The following is a 16894-nucleotide window of genomic DNA, read 5'->3' as shown; positions in this document are numbered from 1 at the left end:
TGATAATTAGCCATATCAGGGGGCAGTGACTAACTATGTCAGAGGCAGTAAGTAACTTGTTTGTATCCAGGTATAAAGATGCATCTCAGAGAGAGTATCTTTGTCCAGCTGAGGGGGGAATGAAAAGTCCCACCATTCACTGAACCACGTCCATTGTCACCGGTATATGGGTCTTAGTATCCTTGTAGAGTATGCCAGGTGCTATTACCGTGCTTTGTCGACAATAAACCTGGCCTGGTGCCTTCGTACCTTAACATATCTTGTTGTCATTGGGCAGTTCGCTCGAGGTCTGCTGTGCTGGCTGTCTGCGCAGAGCTGAGGCAGCATACAGGAAGAACACACACACACAGCCAAACATCTGACCACAGTTCCTTCTGGCCTTAGAATCTATCTTGAAAGTTTACATGAGGTCTAGAATGTGTTAGCTGCCATCTCACCTCCTTCCTAGATACTTTTTATCCTCGCCAGGACAAACCCTAGCACATTCAGGATCCTGGCTGCACAGGCATCTTGATCCCACCAGTGGAAGTGTGCAGGGACCATTTGTTCTCTATGGATTGGTAACAAGACACTGCTGCTTAAAGGGAAGCTCTGAATCACTATCAAAACTCTCCTCCCAACTAGTGAACACAGGGAGAGAACAACCTGGGCAAAACAGGCAAGCAAGAGATGAGAGAACCGTTCCCCACACCAACCTGGTGAGGCTGAAAAATGCACTTATTTAGGAGCAGAAAAGGTGCAGACTATAGTTCTTGAGATTTGATGTGTATAGTTCACGGGGCTCTATATGGGAGTAGTTCAGGGCAGGATCTGTGGGAATGAAGAGGAATCGGGAAAGGGATCATGTTAGGGTCATGGGGCTCAGATTCTGAACATGCACGTGTGCGTGCGTGCGCACACACACACACACACACACACACACACACACACACACACACACCCCTTTCGCAAAGTAAGCTCTCTGTAATTGTCTGAGGATGTCTGCAATACAGGGTTTCATCTGGTATAAATAAAGTACAAAATCTTACAATGTCTTAATCATTATTTTAACAAAAATACTAAAAACTTAGTAAAAACTGAAACCAAAGGGGGAGGGGAGACTACCAAGGACATGGGATCTCCATAAACCTTTGTAGAAACCGGAGTAAAAACATTTTCTCTTTATGATAAAAATCACTCCCTCCCTTCCAAGAAGGGCAGCTGCAGAACACGGAGCCTGGGCAGGTGCCCCAGGGACAGAGGGGTTGGGAACAGCCCCCAATGGGGGAGGCTGTATCCAGTCCACAGTGATGTCTCCCTCCTGGATCGGGCCCAAGTGCCATGGCTCAGTAGCGTCCAAATGGGTTGTTGTTCTGCTGTGGCTGTGTATCTGTTCAGATCAAACACAGAGTTAGACAATCACAGGATTCTGGCCCAGTTAGGAGATGCCCATCAGCTCTGCAATTCAGAGTCTGATTGTGAAGAGGAGGGGCTAGGTAGGCAAGAGAAGGGGGCTACTCGGGTCTTAGACTGGGACACTGCACCTCTGTATCACTTGTGGCACTTGATGCTCTGCTCAGATGACACACACTCTGGTGCCAGCTCCTGGGGCTTAGGATAGCAGTACTATCAAAATTCCACTTGCTCCTGGAAAGGGGGATAAACTGTGTCAAATCCAGCTCTCTATGCCTCTTCTGCCCAGCTGCACGCTGCTCTTTGATGTGAAATAGGTGTGGAACAATGTGGCACTGAAAGGGAGTGGGTAGCTGCCTGGGTGATGAGGTTGGAAGCTGAATTATCCTCTGGGCTTTTCTCTTTTAAACAGAACACCTGTAACTCCTAGTTCTGTGCAGCACCCCCGACACACAGAAACCCAAACACTGCTACTGCCACCACCAGGTGGATGCACAGTATGAGCTGTGCTGGGCCAGCTAACTACCCTGGAGTTCCCACCATCATTTAACCTGAAGAAAACTTGGGAACTTCAGCTAGTGCAGAATTCATAGGCTCACAGCACCCAGGAGCATGTTATCAGTGCTTATAGACCATACTGGTTCCCACTTACTATCCAAGTGCTGGTTTCAAGACATATCTAGCTTGACAGCAGGCAACCTTAGAGACCTGCCTCCCCTCGAACTCCAGACCAACTTGGATGCTCTTGCTGATCATCTTTAGATGCAGTGTGCTCCAGGATTGGCTCCTGACTACAGGACTCACTAGCTCTGTGGGACCAGACTTCCATGACTTGTTGGTTTACTGTTACCTAGTGAAAAGAAAAGGAGTACTTGTGGCACCTTAGAGACTAACAAATTTATTAGAGCATAAGCTTTCGTAATAAATTTGTTAGTCTCTAAGTTGCCACATGTACTGCTTTTCTTTTTGCGAATACAGACTAACACGGCTGCTACTCTGAAACCTATTACCTAGTGAGTGGGAGCATTCAGAGTCTGTCATTCCATTACAAAATCCAGCCATGCAGCATGCTGCTGGGCAGGCCCTCAGCAGGAGGGCAGGGCAAACCCAGCCCGAACCCCACACTGCTGGTCACAGGGGCATTGGAGAGATGTTTTTTTCCTCCTCTACAAGTATTTTAGTCAAAGTCACTGCTCACGAAGGAATCAACCTGACAGTCCTGGAAACTAACGGTACAGCACAGACAAGAGCAGCACAAGCATCTCCTGCCCCAGGTCTCATCCTGAGCTGGACAGGGAGGAGCATGACTCATCCAATGCTTTGTGCTCTCTGCTGAGACTAACCACGATGGGAGTGATCTGTGCCAAGTGCGATGGTGCTTCCAGCTATGTGGATGTGTGCACTTGGAACACAGCAGTCTCCAAGACACTCTCTAGCTGGGATATATCACTGGGGTTTATCCCTAACTGCAGCCTCTTTCATACAGTAAGGAGGTTGCAAGGTTTCTGCTGGGTACAAGACCTTGCCCCAGTTACAGCAATATGATCTACGTGGGAGCATCCCCAAAGGCTCTCAAAACTCCAGCTAGAGAAAAAGGAGCAACCCCTGGAGTGGTGCTTCTTACAGGGAACATCATACACTTTTGCTCTGGGATCTGACTGCCCCATGTTCACTGCTGGTGCAATCTGGGGGGATGGTTTTACTCTATAAAGACCTTTATGATTTAAGGCCTGTCTGCACTACTACTTTAATCTCAGTGGGTAACCAATTAGTGACACGGCCAGCTTGAAACAAGGCTTGTGTCTGTACACAATACAATCACTACTCAGGGAGGCATTGGCCTTGCCACCAGAAACATTATTTTCTTCCTATAACCCATTCCACGGGCTTTCTGCAGCGCAGAGCTGCTAAAATCATGCCAGTATAACCAGTATGGCTGGTCCTCCTTTTTCCACTCTGCAAGAGGGCAATGCATTCTGGGACGCCATATGAGCTGCTGGTGCCACTCTGTGTGTGTCCTCCAGGCACTCTCCCCACCCCTAGCCCTGTGGGAGAGCAGCTCTGCCTTTCAGGAATGCAGAGATATGGGAGGTAGCACAGTAGGTAAGTCCACACAGCAGCTCTTTATACAACTCAGCCCTGTGTATTGTAACCAGGACACAGGAGACATTCATGAGCTGGTTACAAAAATTATTATAGTTGTGCTGTAAATAGGTCCTTAGAGGCAGCCTCTCTCTCTGTACTTTAACATTATCCCCTGGAGCCACGTGCACTAGAAGCCCCTCAGATTGGACTAACTGGGGGCACTCAGCCCTAGAATTCACTTCCTCCACTGCAGAGGAGGTCATGCTGCAAGGCCTAAGCTGTTTGCTCAGGCATTCTCAGAGGGACCAGGGCGATACGTGGTTAGGCTGATGGATAGGGTTAATGTTGGGCTGTTATTTAGTGTGGACTTTTCTAGAGGCTGATTATAAATGCACTTTTTACATAGGAAAGATAAAACACGACTTCTGCAGTGGCATAGGTGTTCCTGGTGCTTTTCAGACAAAGAAAGTCACAGGCTGTGTCCCATGAAGTGCACATTCTAGGGATCTATGGAAAGAAACCCAATCAACCAAGTCCACACAAAACTACCACATGGTTGGTACTGAGCACTGCCAGATTTCTGCCTGGAACCTAGAAGTGAAAGGCTCCATAACCCAATCAGGCAACCAGTCTTGTCACGAAACAGGGTGGAAATGGTGGCCTTAGAAGGGAAAAGGACCATTTACCCCAGTCACCAGCCACCCTGTGCCTCTGAATTCTTTTTCTTGACTCTTACTATGGCTCTCAACACCTTGGAGAAACTCTGCAATCTCACTTGCACCTCACTGGCTCAGTGAAGCATATACAAGCACCGGAAGGAATATGTAATAGCCCATAAAGGAATATCTAATAGTTCCTGCAGTCACAGCCTCATAAAAAAAATAATGTATAGATGCTAGGATTGAAAGGAAGAATTTAGGAGGAGCCAGAATCCAATTTTAAATTGTATTTAGAAGACTGCAAAGTGATGGCATCACTGTGTTAGATGAATCATAGAATATCAGGGTTGGAAGGGACCTCAGGAGGTCATCTAGTCCAACCCCCTGCTCAAAGCAGGGCCAATCCCCAATTTTTGCCCCAGAACGCTAAATGGCCCCCTCAAGGATTGAACTCACAACCCTGGGTTTAGCAGGCCAATGCTCAAACCACTGAGCTACCCCCTGTTTTGCTGCACTGAGATGTGGTCACTTGTGGCAGGGTTCAATACACCTGGGCAAAGCCATGGCTGGGCTGCGTCCTGGGAAGTAAGGCAGCATATGTTAGCATACAACATTCCTTTGGGGAGGGCTCTGGCTTGGGTGTTTAATAGTTCAATTGCCAGTTTTATTATATAAAATTACTGATGTGATCTGTACAACAGCAGGGTGGTCTGGAGAGATACACTGCCCTGCTGGGGGTCAGGCAGCATCCCACATGGCAGTGCTCAATAAAAAAAGTCTCTCACTGACCATGCCCTGAATAAAGCACCTCCCTGGCTGCCCCATTAGGCATGAGCTCCAGAATTTATACTCCCGTTGAGATCGTTGGGAGCCAACAACGACGGAAGCAGTGGCACTGACACAGTGGTATATCCAGAAAAGCAGATCTGACATGTTTGGGAGAGCTGCCCGACAGCCTCCACAGACACTGGCCCCTCTATCTGCAACAGGTCTACAAGGCTGCTCACTTGATTGGTAGTACTTTGTGCTCCTCTCTCTGCCTGCGGCCCTGGCACTGCTAACAATAGCAATGGTCATAAGTACATAGGAATGGCTATACTGGGTCAGACCAATGGGCCATCTAGCCGAGTATCCTGTCTTCTGAAAGTGGCCAGTGCCAGATGCTTCAGAGGGAATGAACAGAACAGGGTAGTTAATGCATGATCCAAACTCAGCTTCTGGCAATCAGAGGCTTAGGGACACCCAGACATGTGGTTGCATCCCTGACCATCTTGGATAATAGCCATTGATGGACCTGTTCTCCATTAACTTACCTAATTCTTTTTTGAACGTTGTTATAATTTTGACCTTCACAACATCCCCTGGCAATGAGTTCCACAGGTTGGACTGTGCTTTGAGTGAAGAAGTACTTCCTTATGTTGGTTTTAAACCTGCGGCCTATTAATTTTATTGAGTGCCCCCTGGTTCTTGTGTTATGGGAAGGGATAAATAACACGTCCCTAGTCACTTTCTCCCCCCCGTCATGATTTTATAGACCTCTCTCATATCCACCCCCCCAAATCGTCTCTTTTCCCATCTGAACAGTCCCAGTCTTTTTAATCTCTCCTTGTGTGGAAGCTGCTCCAGGCCCGTAATGATTTCTGTTGCCTCTCTCTGTACTTTTTCCATTTCTAATACATCTTTTTTGAGATGGGGAAGCCAGAACTGCACATAGTATTCAAGGTGTGGGCAGACCATGGATATATACAGTGGCATTATGATATTTACTGTCTTACTAGCTATCCCTTTCCCAACAGTTCCATTCTGTTTGCTTTTTTGACCACTATTGCACTTTGAGTGGATGTGTTCAGAGAACTATCCACAATGACTCCAAGGTCTCTTTCCTGAGTGGTAACAGCTAATTTAGACCCCATCATTTGGTATGAATAGTTGGGATTATGTTTTTCAATGTGCATTACTTTGCATTTAGCAACAATAAACTTAATCTGCCATTTTCTTGCCCGGTCATCAGTTTTATGAGATTCCCTTTGTAACTCTTTGCAGTCTGCCTGGGACTTAACTATCTCAAGTAACTTTGTATCGTCTGAAAACTTGGCCACCTCACTGTTTACCCCTTTTTCCAGATTATTTATGAATATGTTGAACAGTAATGGTCCTAGTAAAGATCCCTGAGGGACACCACTATTTACCTCTTTCCATTCTGAAAACTGACCATTTATCTCTACCTTTTGTTTCCTGTCTTTTAACCAGTTACTGACGTATGAGAGGACCTACCCTCTTATCCCATGACAGTTTACTTTGTTTAAGAGCCTTTGGTGAGGGTCCTTGTCGAAGACTTTCTGAAAGTCTAAGTACACTACATCCACTGCATCACTCTTGTCCACATTTGTTGATCCCCTCAAAGAATTCTAACAGATTGGCGAGGCGTGATTTCCCTTTACAAAGTCATGTTGGCTCTTTCCCAACAATCTGTGGTCACAGCGAGACGGTGTGTAAAGAGACAGGGAAGCCTGGGCTTGCCCTCCCCTTGCTATCACTTTACACCAGGACCAGTTCTGTGGAGCAAGACACTTTGGGTAGGGCAAGGAGGAGAGGTAAGAAAAACGAAGAGTGCTAATTTCTTACTAGAGAGTTGCTGCTGAAGCTGTCGGACCAGGGCAGCTGTTTGCTGCTGCTGCTGTGTCTGCTGGAGACCCTGGCGCTGAAACTAGAGAGAGAAACTTGATTAACAAGAGCCACTAGGTTGGTGGGGACTTAGCATGCACACAGGCAGCCAGCAAATGCTCCCCAAGTTAGGCAGCAGCTAGTGGGGCGGAGAAGGAGCGCGCTGCAGGGAGCAGGTGGAAGGATCTATGGATGGTTGGGCTGTAATGAAGGACTTTTCCCCTCTAGCGCTGAGACACACTTACAATGGGCTGTTGAGGAGGAAGAGCCTGCATCCCCAGGCCAGGAGGCTGGCCCTGGGCTTGTGGCTGAGGAACTGTGGACACCTGTGGCTGTTGCTGTGGTGGTGCCTGTGGCTGTTGCTGTGGTGGTGCCTGTGGCTGTTGTTGCTGCTGCTGCTGTTGTTGTTGCTGCTGCTGTTGTTGCTGAAAAGGCAGAAGCAGAAGAGACCATTAGGGAAGCATCACAGGGAGGGCTATGCAATAAGACTGTCAGCCTAGGAAACACTACAGGGAAAAATCTGTAATTCAATAAACGAACAGTGACCTTCCCTGACGGCCCCTCAGCCTAACCATTAGATGTGGTTTTCTTATAGGTGACATGGCAGAAGTGACTTCTCTCAAGCCACAGATAATCTGTGACAGGGCTCAGAACAGGGCCCAGATCACCCAAATCCCTGTGTCCAGCACCTTAGCCATCAGGCCAGCCTTCTCTACAACGCTTCCAGCGGCACCCTGATATGGCCCAGCACAGGAGGTTAGTTGTGTCTATGCTGCCTGTGACATCACAATCAAGGAGCCACGCTCTAATGGACTTTATTGATGCTGTTTGGGAAAATTCTGGACCTGCTTTTTTTTTTTTTTAATTGAAAAAGCAAAGAACAAAATAAAATGGCAAACATGCTTGCGATGTTGCGTGCATGAAGAAATTACTCACCTTGTGCAATAACGATGGTTCTTCGAGACGCGCCCCCGCGGTGCTCCATGGAGCTGTGTCTGTGTCCCCGTGCTGCTGATCAGAGAACTTTGACAGCAGTGTCCGTTCAGCCCGCACATGCGCCGCCCCACCCTCTCATGCCCTGCCATGAGGCTAACCAATGCTGGTCAGGTGAACCCTCCTCAATTCCTTCTCTACCGCAGTGTGTGTGATGAGAATTCCGAAGCAGAGGGGAGAAGGGTGGGTCGTGGAGCACCCAAAGGGACACACATCTGCACAAGGTGAGTAACTTCTTCTTCGAGTAGTGTCCCTATGGGCGCTCCACTGTAGGTGACTCCGGAGCAGTATCGCCTCCTGGAGGCTGGGGCTCTGGAGTCGAGTCTGTGATGGATGATAGTACCATGGCACCGAATCTGGTGCCTGCAGCAGAGTCCCCAAGGATGGCATAATGTTCAGCAAATGTATAGGCAGATGCTAAGGTAACTGGTCTGTAGATTTAGGATATAGGGATACCCTTGAAGAAGGTGATGGTTGAGGAAACCGATCTTGCAGAATGTGTGAGATTGTAGATGGGGTGCTAAATTGCACATCTGATAAAAGAGTTTGATCGTTTGAGACCCATTTAGAGAATTTTTGAGCTGAAATTGCCTCTAGACCTGTCCATGACAGAGGGAAATGTCTTGGAAGATTTTCTAAAAACTCTTGTCCTGTCCAAATAAAAGGCCAAGCTCTCCTTAGATCAAGTGTATGGAGGATGGTTTGCCCTATTATGCTGGTGAGGCTTGGGATAAAAGGTTGGAAGGTGAATGAGTTGGTTCACGTGAAATGGGGAAGTCACACTGGGAGTGAACTTCAGATGTGGTCTAAGCAAGACTTTGTCAGGCAAGAACACTGTGAAGGAGGGATGCAACCTCAAGGTTGCTATCTCCCCTATCCTTCTAGTCGAGGTAATGGCGTTAAGAAACGTCGTCTGTGACACTGCACCCCATATTCTTCATAGTGGTATTATTAGGATATGGTCACAGCGTAATTAGGATGCATTTTAGGCAAGGTAAGTCATGTGCGGTTTCATTGGAAAAGTTATGATTTGCTGAATATGATTACTCTATTTGTGTACATGTATCATTTTTATATCTGAAGTTATGAACGTGGATTGTATATCTATATTTCAAATGTAGTTACACCCGGATAACGCCCACTAGACAAGATGCTTTCAGTCTAGACAGCTGGTGGGGAAGGGCCTATTCAGGTCAATGAGCCATTCGGGAGAACAACAGGCCTTAAGAGAAGCTTATCTCCCACCTGGTGAGCCTTCCTGAGAACACCACAGACAGCCTGTGAGTGATGGCTGCTATGACTATACAAGGACATGTGACCAGGCCCCATGATGCTAGGTCTCCATCTTGGGATGTCAGTATTTTTCCAGAGACTTGTCTGGGAACCAAGCTTTGGATCAAAGGGTTCCCACCATATGCAAAAGCTATATAAGGCAGGGAGTGACATCATCTGCGGTTCTTCATTCCCCACACAGGAAGACTCCTGGAAACATCTGAGGAACAAAGACCGAACTGAGGGAAGTACTGGACCCAAGGCTAAAGGGATTTCTAGCCTGTGGCCAAACTGGACAGTCTCTACGTAAAAGAATGAATGGACACAAATCAGACGTCAAGAATTATAACATTCAAAAACCAGTTGGAGAACACTTCAATCTCTCTGGTCACTCGATCACAGACCTAAGAGTGGCTATACTTCAACAAAAAAGCTTCAAAAACAGACTCCAACGAGAGACTGCTGAATTGGAATTAATTTGCAAACTGGATACAATTAACTTAGGCTTGAATAGAGACTGGGAATGGATGAGTCATTACACAAAGTAAAACTATTTCCCCATGGTATTTCTCCCCCCCACCCCACCCCCCACTGTTCCTCTGATATTCTTGTTAACTGCTGGAATTAGCCTACCTGCTTGTCACCATGGAAGGTTTTCCTCCTTTCCCCCCCTGCTGTGGGTGATGGCTTATCTTAAGTGATCACTCTCCTTACAGTGTGTATGATAAACCCATTGTTTCATGTTCTCTGTGTGTGTGTATATAAATCTCTCCTCTGTTTTTTCCACCAAATGCATCCGATGAAGTGAGCTGTAGCTCACGAAAGCTTATGCTCTAATAAATTTGTTAGTCTCTAAGGTGCCACAAGTACTCCTTTTCTTTTTGCGAATACAGACTAACACGGCTGCTACTCTGAAACCTAGCCTGTGTATGAAACACCTGGGGATTCCAAGCTGTAAAGCAAGTGCAACTTGCCCCTTAAGAATCTGCAACCTGCTTGTATCATCTCTTAGGGTGAGAATCTGCTAATTCATATCCAATCTATATTAAGCTTAGTTGGCGTTTTTTGTTTATTTGCTAGGTAATCTGCTTTGATCTGTTTGCTATCCCTTACAATTACTTAAAATCTCTTTTATAGTTGTTTTTGCCTTATCTAAACCAGTGAGTTGGAGTGAAGTGTATGGGAATCCTAGTTCAAGGGGCAAAGGCTGTTGCATATTCCTCTCCACATTGAGAGAGGGGGCTAACTTTATGAGCTTATGCTGTACAGTTCCCTCTGGAATCTAGTCTACTTCTGTAGGTGAGTGCGAAGGGTAGCCACTTTCCTAGTGTGGAACAACACTTCCTGTACCTCTTCAAGCATGATGTTTCTATGTGCTGGAACCATGAAGGAGCCAGGGTTTGAGCTGTAATATCCATAGTTTGGGCTGGAGAGTGTTTCGTTCTGCAAGAGGAGGTAAGGAGTGGTTGGAAGAGTCATTGGTGGACACAGCACCAGTTGTGAAAGGTAAGGGTACCATGTCTGTCTGGGCCAGGTGGGAGCAATTGGTATGATGTTTGCTTTTTCTCTTGTTATTTTCAACAGGAATTTCAGCAACAGAGGAAATGGGGGAAAGGTGTAAAGAAGGCCCTTGTCTCACGGGAGGAGGCAAGCATCCCCCATGAATTGCTGGCCAATGCCCATTCTGGAGCAGTACCATGGACATTTCTTGTTCTGGTAAGTAGTGAACAAGTCTATTATCAGTGTCCCCCATTGTCGGAATATGTCAGAGTACCTCAGAATATGTCTATCTCCCATTTGTGGTTGTGTGGGAATTTGTGGCCGAGACTGTCCGCTATCATGTTGTGTACTCCTGGTAGTTAAGCTGCTGATATTGTAACATTGTAGGAAATAAACCAGTTCCATAGCTTTAGTGCTTCCACTGGTGCCTCCTTGATGGTTTATGTAATACATACATGCTATATTGTCCGTCATTACCTTTGTGTGCATGTCTCTGATAAGCAGAAGGAAATGAGCACACACGTTCCTGACCGCTCTGAGTTTGAGTAGATTGATGTGAAGGCACGTCTTGGATGGAGACCATTTGTCCTGCGTTGTGAGATCGTTGAGATGTGCACCCCATCCTATCAGAGATGCGTCGGTGGTGAGAAATAGTGATGGGGAAGGCTCAGTGCACGGGATTCCCATGCAGGTATCTGCTGGTCTTTCCATGGATTCAAGGATTATTTGATTTTGGTGGGCATCGATAGGAGTTTGTCTATGTTGTCTTTTGGCCTGTAAATCAAACTGAACCATAATTGGAGGCCTCTCATGTGAAGTCTGGCCTGAGCTATCATTGATGTGTCTGCGGCCATGTGCCCCAGAAGCTGAAGCCAATATTGGAGGGCTGGATTGCACTGTCTCTATAAGTGTGGATAGATTGAGGAACCTGTGTTGTGGGAGAAGCGCTCTTGCTCAGCGTCGACATTGGCTCCTATGAATTCTAGTCTCTGTACCAGTATTAATGTTGATTTTTTGCATTGATTTGTAGGTCCAGATTCTTGAACAGATCCAGAGTGATACTGGTAACTTGCTGGGTTTTGATGAAGGAATGCACCCTGAAGAGAAAATAGTCCAGGTAAGTGGAGATCATAATGTCCTGGAAATGTAGGTGAGTTGCCACCACAGACAGGATCTTGAAGAATACTCTGGGGGCCAATGAGAGAGCAAAAGGGAGTACCCTATACTGGTAGTGATCCTGGCCTAGTGTCAATCTGAGATTTCTTCTGTGACATGGTATGATTGAAATGTGGAAGTACGCATCTTGGAGGTCAATGGCCACAAACCAGTCACCTTTTTCTAATGCTGGAATAATTGTCACTAAAGTGACCATCTTGAACTTCTGAGCCTTGACAAACTTGTTGAGCACTCTGAGGTCTAGTATGGGTCTCCAACTTCGCTTTTTCTTGGGTATCAGGAAATAGAGAGAGTAAAAGTCTTTGCGTCTTAGATGTACTGGTTTTATGGATCCTATACTGAGGAGATGGTCTCTCTCTTGTCATAACAGATTCTTATGAGAAGGGTCACTGAAGAGGGATGAGGAAGGGAGCTTGGGGGAGAGGAGAAATAGATGGAGTACCAATCTCGAATAATCTCCAGTACTCATTTGTCGGAGGTTATCCATTCCCAAGTGCTGCAGAATGGGTCATGATGCCGGCATCCATAGGGATGAGAGGGGTTTTCCAACGTTGGATGATATTGAAGAGATTGATCTGATGCACCTCAACCAACCCATCAAAACTGTCGTTTTGAGATTGATGGCTGTGAAGAAGTAGGTTGAGGGCCCAAAGATTTCCATTTGGAGAACCTGGACTTTTTGGGGGGTTCATACAAGCATTGGAATGACTATATTGTGAAAAGTGGGGCTGGATTTCAGATGATGCTGATGGCCTCTTGAGCTCAGCATGTCCACAACTGAATTGGGGGGGGGGGTGGGAAAAGAGAAATTCCGTTTCTTTCGCCGGCATATAACACTTTTTATTGGTCCGTTGGCAAGTTGGTGGGACCAATGCCAGGGTCTGCCATATGAGTTTGACAGAGTCCAAGAGGGCCTCGTTAATAGGGAGAGCTAGTCTGGACAAGGTGAATAAAATGTCCAATAGTTTATGGTGTGACTCGGTTACCTCTTGTAATGGTAGTTGTAATGCATCTGCCACCCTCTAAGTTAGCTCCTGGAAAAGCTTGAAATCATCTGCCAACAATGGAGAGGGGAGCATCACTGTCTCATCTGGTGATGAAGATGAGAAGTTGGTCAGGGTGGGGGGTAATCTCCTCCTCGACTTCAGCCTCTTGTTCCCTCCTGACTGTTCGGGGGCTTGGATGCCCTCGATGCAGTGGGTATCTCATGGGCTCCTGATAGGCCAAGCTAGACCCATGGGAGGCACGGTGTTCCTGTTGTCTGCCAAGGATCCCAGTAAAGCCACTGAGAGGGTGGGAAAGTCCCTGGAGGTTGGTACCATGGCTGCCCATACCAAGGAGGCTGGGGGTCAGAGGGGCAGTACAGTTGAGGTACACACTGGAAATGGGTACCATAGGGTGGATGAGAGGAATGGTGGAAGACTAGTCCTCTTGCTTTCTATCTGACTCAGCCCTTGAAAATGAGGGTGTATGTCACCGGTGAGCCTGGAGCTCTGGGTGGACTAGTGCTGGGGCCCCGGTACCGAGTAGAGAGGAGTCCAGTGCATCAGATACCAAAACGTCTGTCATGGACTGGAAATCCGGTGGTGCCACAATCATTGATACCAGAAGCATTTAGTGGTGCTGAGATGTCTGCATTGAAGGAGTTCTCAATGCTGTCCTGATTGCGTGGTCTGCCAGTGCTTGGAGTGACGGTACCAACATTGAGGTCTGCACCTCAGGAGACTTCTCCAGGGTGGATTCTCTCGTTTTCTCGTGCCCAGGCGATACCAATGATTCCTTGCCTGTGCCCATCGGGTCCTTAGGCAGCCCCACATGTTCTGTTGGGTACCCTGAAAGCCCCTGGTTCAGGATTCGGTACCACTGGTACCGATGATATCAAGCAAGCCGAGATGGGTTTTGGCTTGGTCAGGGCTCGCTGTGGGGACTACCGGCCTTTTTCTTAGAGGCATTGTGAGAGTGGCTCATGATTGACTTCTTAGGCTCAACACCCTTAGATGTAGAGGGTTGCGGTGAGAATTCCTGCTGTCCGGAGTCTTGGTGTAACTCCAAAGGTGGCTGGAGGGCCGCTTCCATTAGAATAAGCTTGAGTCTCAGTTCTCTATCCTTTCTAGATCTAGGTTTCAATTGTTGGTATAAACTATACTTCTGTGGGATGTGGTTCTCTTCCAGACAGCAGATGCACTGAGAATGTCAGTCAGTCACAGGGATAGATTATTTGCAACTGAGACACTTCTTGAAGCCTGGTGAACCAGGCATACCCTGTTCCGGGGGGGAGGGGGGTAGAAGAAAAACTATGTTTAAACTAAAGTTTTTGGAGGTATTTTTTTGGCTAAATAAATAAATAAAAGATACACAAGTGAAAAAGAAAAGGGAGCTCTAAAAGATTAGAGAAACAATTAGCCATTCTATAAAAAGTAATGATCCATTAATGGACTGCTAAATCTTCATCTCTAGCCAGGTGTGGTTGAGAAGAAACTGGGGAGGGTTTGCCCCTGCAACGCTGGTTAGCCTCATGGCAGACTGGGGTGGGGGAGAGTGCATGCTCAGACCAAACAGACACTGCTACCAAATTCTCTGATCAGCAGCGCAGGGACTCAGATAAACCTATAGTGGAGCACCCATAGGGACACTATTAAAAAATTAGACCTTACAATCAGTTAGGGAATACAGTTTACTTGAACCCAGTAGCCCCAAAAATTAATTGTTTAAAGTAAAATTTCCCTTGTAATTCTCAATCGTTTTCTATCATTTCAGGAGCAGGTGTGTTAATACCTACGTTACCGTGTAATCGATGTCATGCATCCAATATTCATCAAACCCTACTCTAAATCCCGAGCATAATCCACTTCCATTAACACACAGATTCTCCTAATCTAGGAGGAGTTTCTGTCTGAGAGCTCATCTAAAATTAGCACATCACTGTCTACTGTAAGACTGCATACAAGGAACAAGTGAGGAACCCTTTGCAAAAGGAAATAAAAACTGAATATTAGGGGACATTTTGTAATAATGAAATCTCCTAGCCCATTGGACAGCCTCCCAAAGGCAAGGCTGGAAGCCTCACCAAGGTCTACCTGGACATTCAGCTGCTTTCAACTACCTGAAAGAGGGTTCCAAAGAGGATGGATCTAGACTGTTCTCAGTGGTAGCAGATGACAGAACAAGGAGTAATGGTCTCAAGTTGCAGTGGGGGAGGTTTAGGTTGGATATTAAGAAAAACTTTTTCACTAGGAGGGTGGTGAAGCACTGGAATGCGTTACCTAGGGAGGTGGTGGACACTCCTTCCTTTGGGTTTGTAAAGTCAGGCTTGACAAAGCCCTGGCTGGGATGATTTAGTTGGGGATTGGTCCTGCTTTGAGCAGGGAGTTAGACTAGATGACCTCCTGAGGTCTCTTCCAACCCTGATATTCTATGATTCTATGACATGTCACACTGGAAAAGCCAGAGGACTCATCTACATATAAACTGTCAGTGAAACAATTTAGCTGCCTTTACTGCTCACCCCTGTGATTTTGGGCAAGACTGTGTGCACATAGTCATTTCAGAATAAGTGAGAGAACAATATGAAATATGAATGTACCCACAGACTCACACTGACCTCACTACAGGTGGGAATTACAATCAACATAGTCATTTCCATTCCAGTTACATGACCCTATAAAACTTCTCTATGGAAATGTCCTGCCCTCGCCTCAGGTTGGGTGGGGATCTCCAGTTAAAGAGGCTCATTGAGAAGCCTGGACGCATCTGGCTCACAAAGAATGTCTAAAGCAGCACTGGAGAGACAAGATGGGCGAGGTCGTATCTTTTACTGGACCAACTTCAGTTGGTGAGTGACACAAGCTCTTGAGCCACATGCTTTGTGTGGCTCAGAAGCTTCTCTCGCTCACCACCGAATGTGAGTCCAGTAAAAGATACGACCTCACCCAGCTTGTCCCTGTAACGTCCTGGGACTGGCACAGCTACAACTCATTGCACCGGGGCAGCGACGTTCCAGTCAAGCTCGGAGCTGAGCACCACTAACTGTTCTGTGAGCCAAACTACTGCCAATATTCCAAAGGCTCAGCCGGAGCCGAGAGCAGATCAATGTGGATCGATCCAACGGATCTTCCCACTACGCAAGTCGGATGACTTGCCAGCGATGGCAAAGCAGCGGCAGGCTCCGCAGAGGTGCACGCAGTCCCTAGCAAGGGGGAACATCTTCTCAGGGGCCACAGCAAAGCAGCTGCAGAACAGGGACCTTAGCCAGGTATCCAACAAGAGGGACAGAGCATCCCTGCTGCCATCAGCTCCTCCTGCTGGCAATGGCCGAGTACTGCACAGGTTTGAGGACGCATCTGGCCTAGTGGTGCTCCACCGGCCCTCCACCCTCAGCTCCATCTCTCCAGATGACGTGAGAGATGGTGAAAAAAAGAAGCAGGTCTTCACTCACCCTCAGCATCTGCTGCTGCTGCTGCCTCAGGTACTGCTGCTGCTGCGGCTCAGGTAACATCTGACTGGGTCGGATTCCTGGTGGAACCCCTTGTGTGCTCATATGATTCATCCCGCTCATCACAGGAGCTTGCTGTATTGACTGATGAGGGAACCTGACACAACAAGAAGAATCAGTGGCTCTTGTGGATCCAGACAGAGCCTGGAGACAGAGGAGCCTCCCTAAACCCAACCTGAGCTTCTCATTGTCTAAGAAAACCAAATGCGTCAGAGCAAGCATGGCCAGAACCAGAACCTCCCACATTACCAACTGAGAGAGCCCAGAACACCCAATCTGGGGCCCAGGCATGCGTTCAGCTAGGCTTGGATGCATGATTCTTGCTGCACCTTTTCAAAGGTTTGTCCAGTCTAGGTTAAAAAGTCTCAAGCAACAAGACTCTGAGCCCTGCTCCTCGGGACAATTTTCTGGCTGTATCCATCCCCCTGAAGGAGAACAATGGTGCATCGAGTCCTTTCCCCCTGGGGGGACGGACAATCTCCCAGCCAGATCCATACCCTGGTCAGGGAGTGAAAGAGCACCCAGCCCTTCCCCTGGGGCAATGATTCCCTGGCCAGATCCACCTGTTTGAGAGTGACTGGGGTCCCAGCCCTTCTCCCCTGGGGTCAGGTCCAAAGCTGTGGTTAATGACTTCCCTATCCTTCAGCCTATATTTCCCCTT

The 16894-nt window shown here is 47.3% G+C and overlaps 1 protein-coding gene across 9 annotated transcripts in view; it reads right to left on the bottom strand.

The window, feature by feature from the left end:
- Nucleotides 1–943: 943 nt before the first annotated feature.
- The window catches only part of MED12 (mediator complex subunit 12), a 90430-nt gene continuing 74479 nt past the window's right edge, over nt 944–16894 (bottom strand). For 3 of the 9 annotated variants that reach the window (XM_043491873.1, XM_043491869.1, XM_043491871.1), the window contains 4 exons: nt 16177–16330; nt 7046–7213; nt 6762–6843; nt 944–1369 (listed from right to left, as the gene is read on the bottom strand). In XM_043491873.1, the coding sequence (XP_043347808.1) occupies nt 1326–1369; nt 6762–6843; nt 7046–7213; nt 16177–16330 (448 nt within the window). In that variant the 3' untranslated portion in view covers nt 944–1325. Of the gene's footprint in view, nt 1370–6761; nt 6844–7045; nt 7226–16176; nt 16331–16894 lie in introns of all 9 variants that reach the window. The other 6 variants (XM_038415598.2, XM_038415599.2, XM_038415600.2 and 3 more) reach the window with 2 other exon arrangements.

The sequence above is a fragment of the Dermochelys coriacea genome, chromosome 9 (genome assembly GCF_009764565.3).
Source record: "Dermochelys coriacea isolate rDerCor1 chromosome 9, rDerCor1.pri.v4, whole genome shotgun sequence".
NCBI lineage: Eukaryota > Metazoa > Chordata > Testudines > Dermochelyidae > Dermochelys > Dermochelys coriacea.
This window is presented reverse-complemented; position numbering and strand designations above follow the sequence as displayed.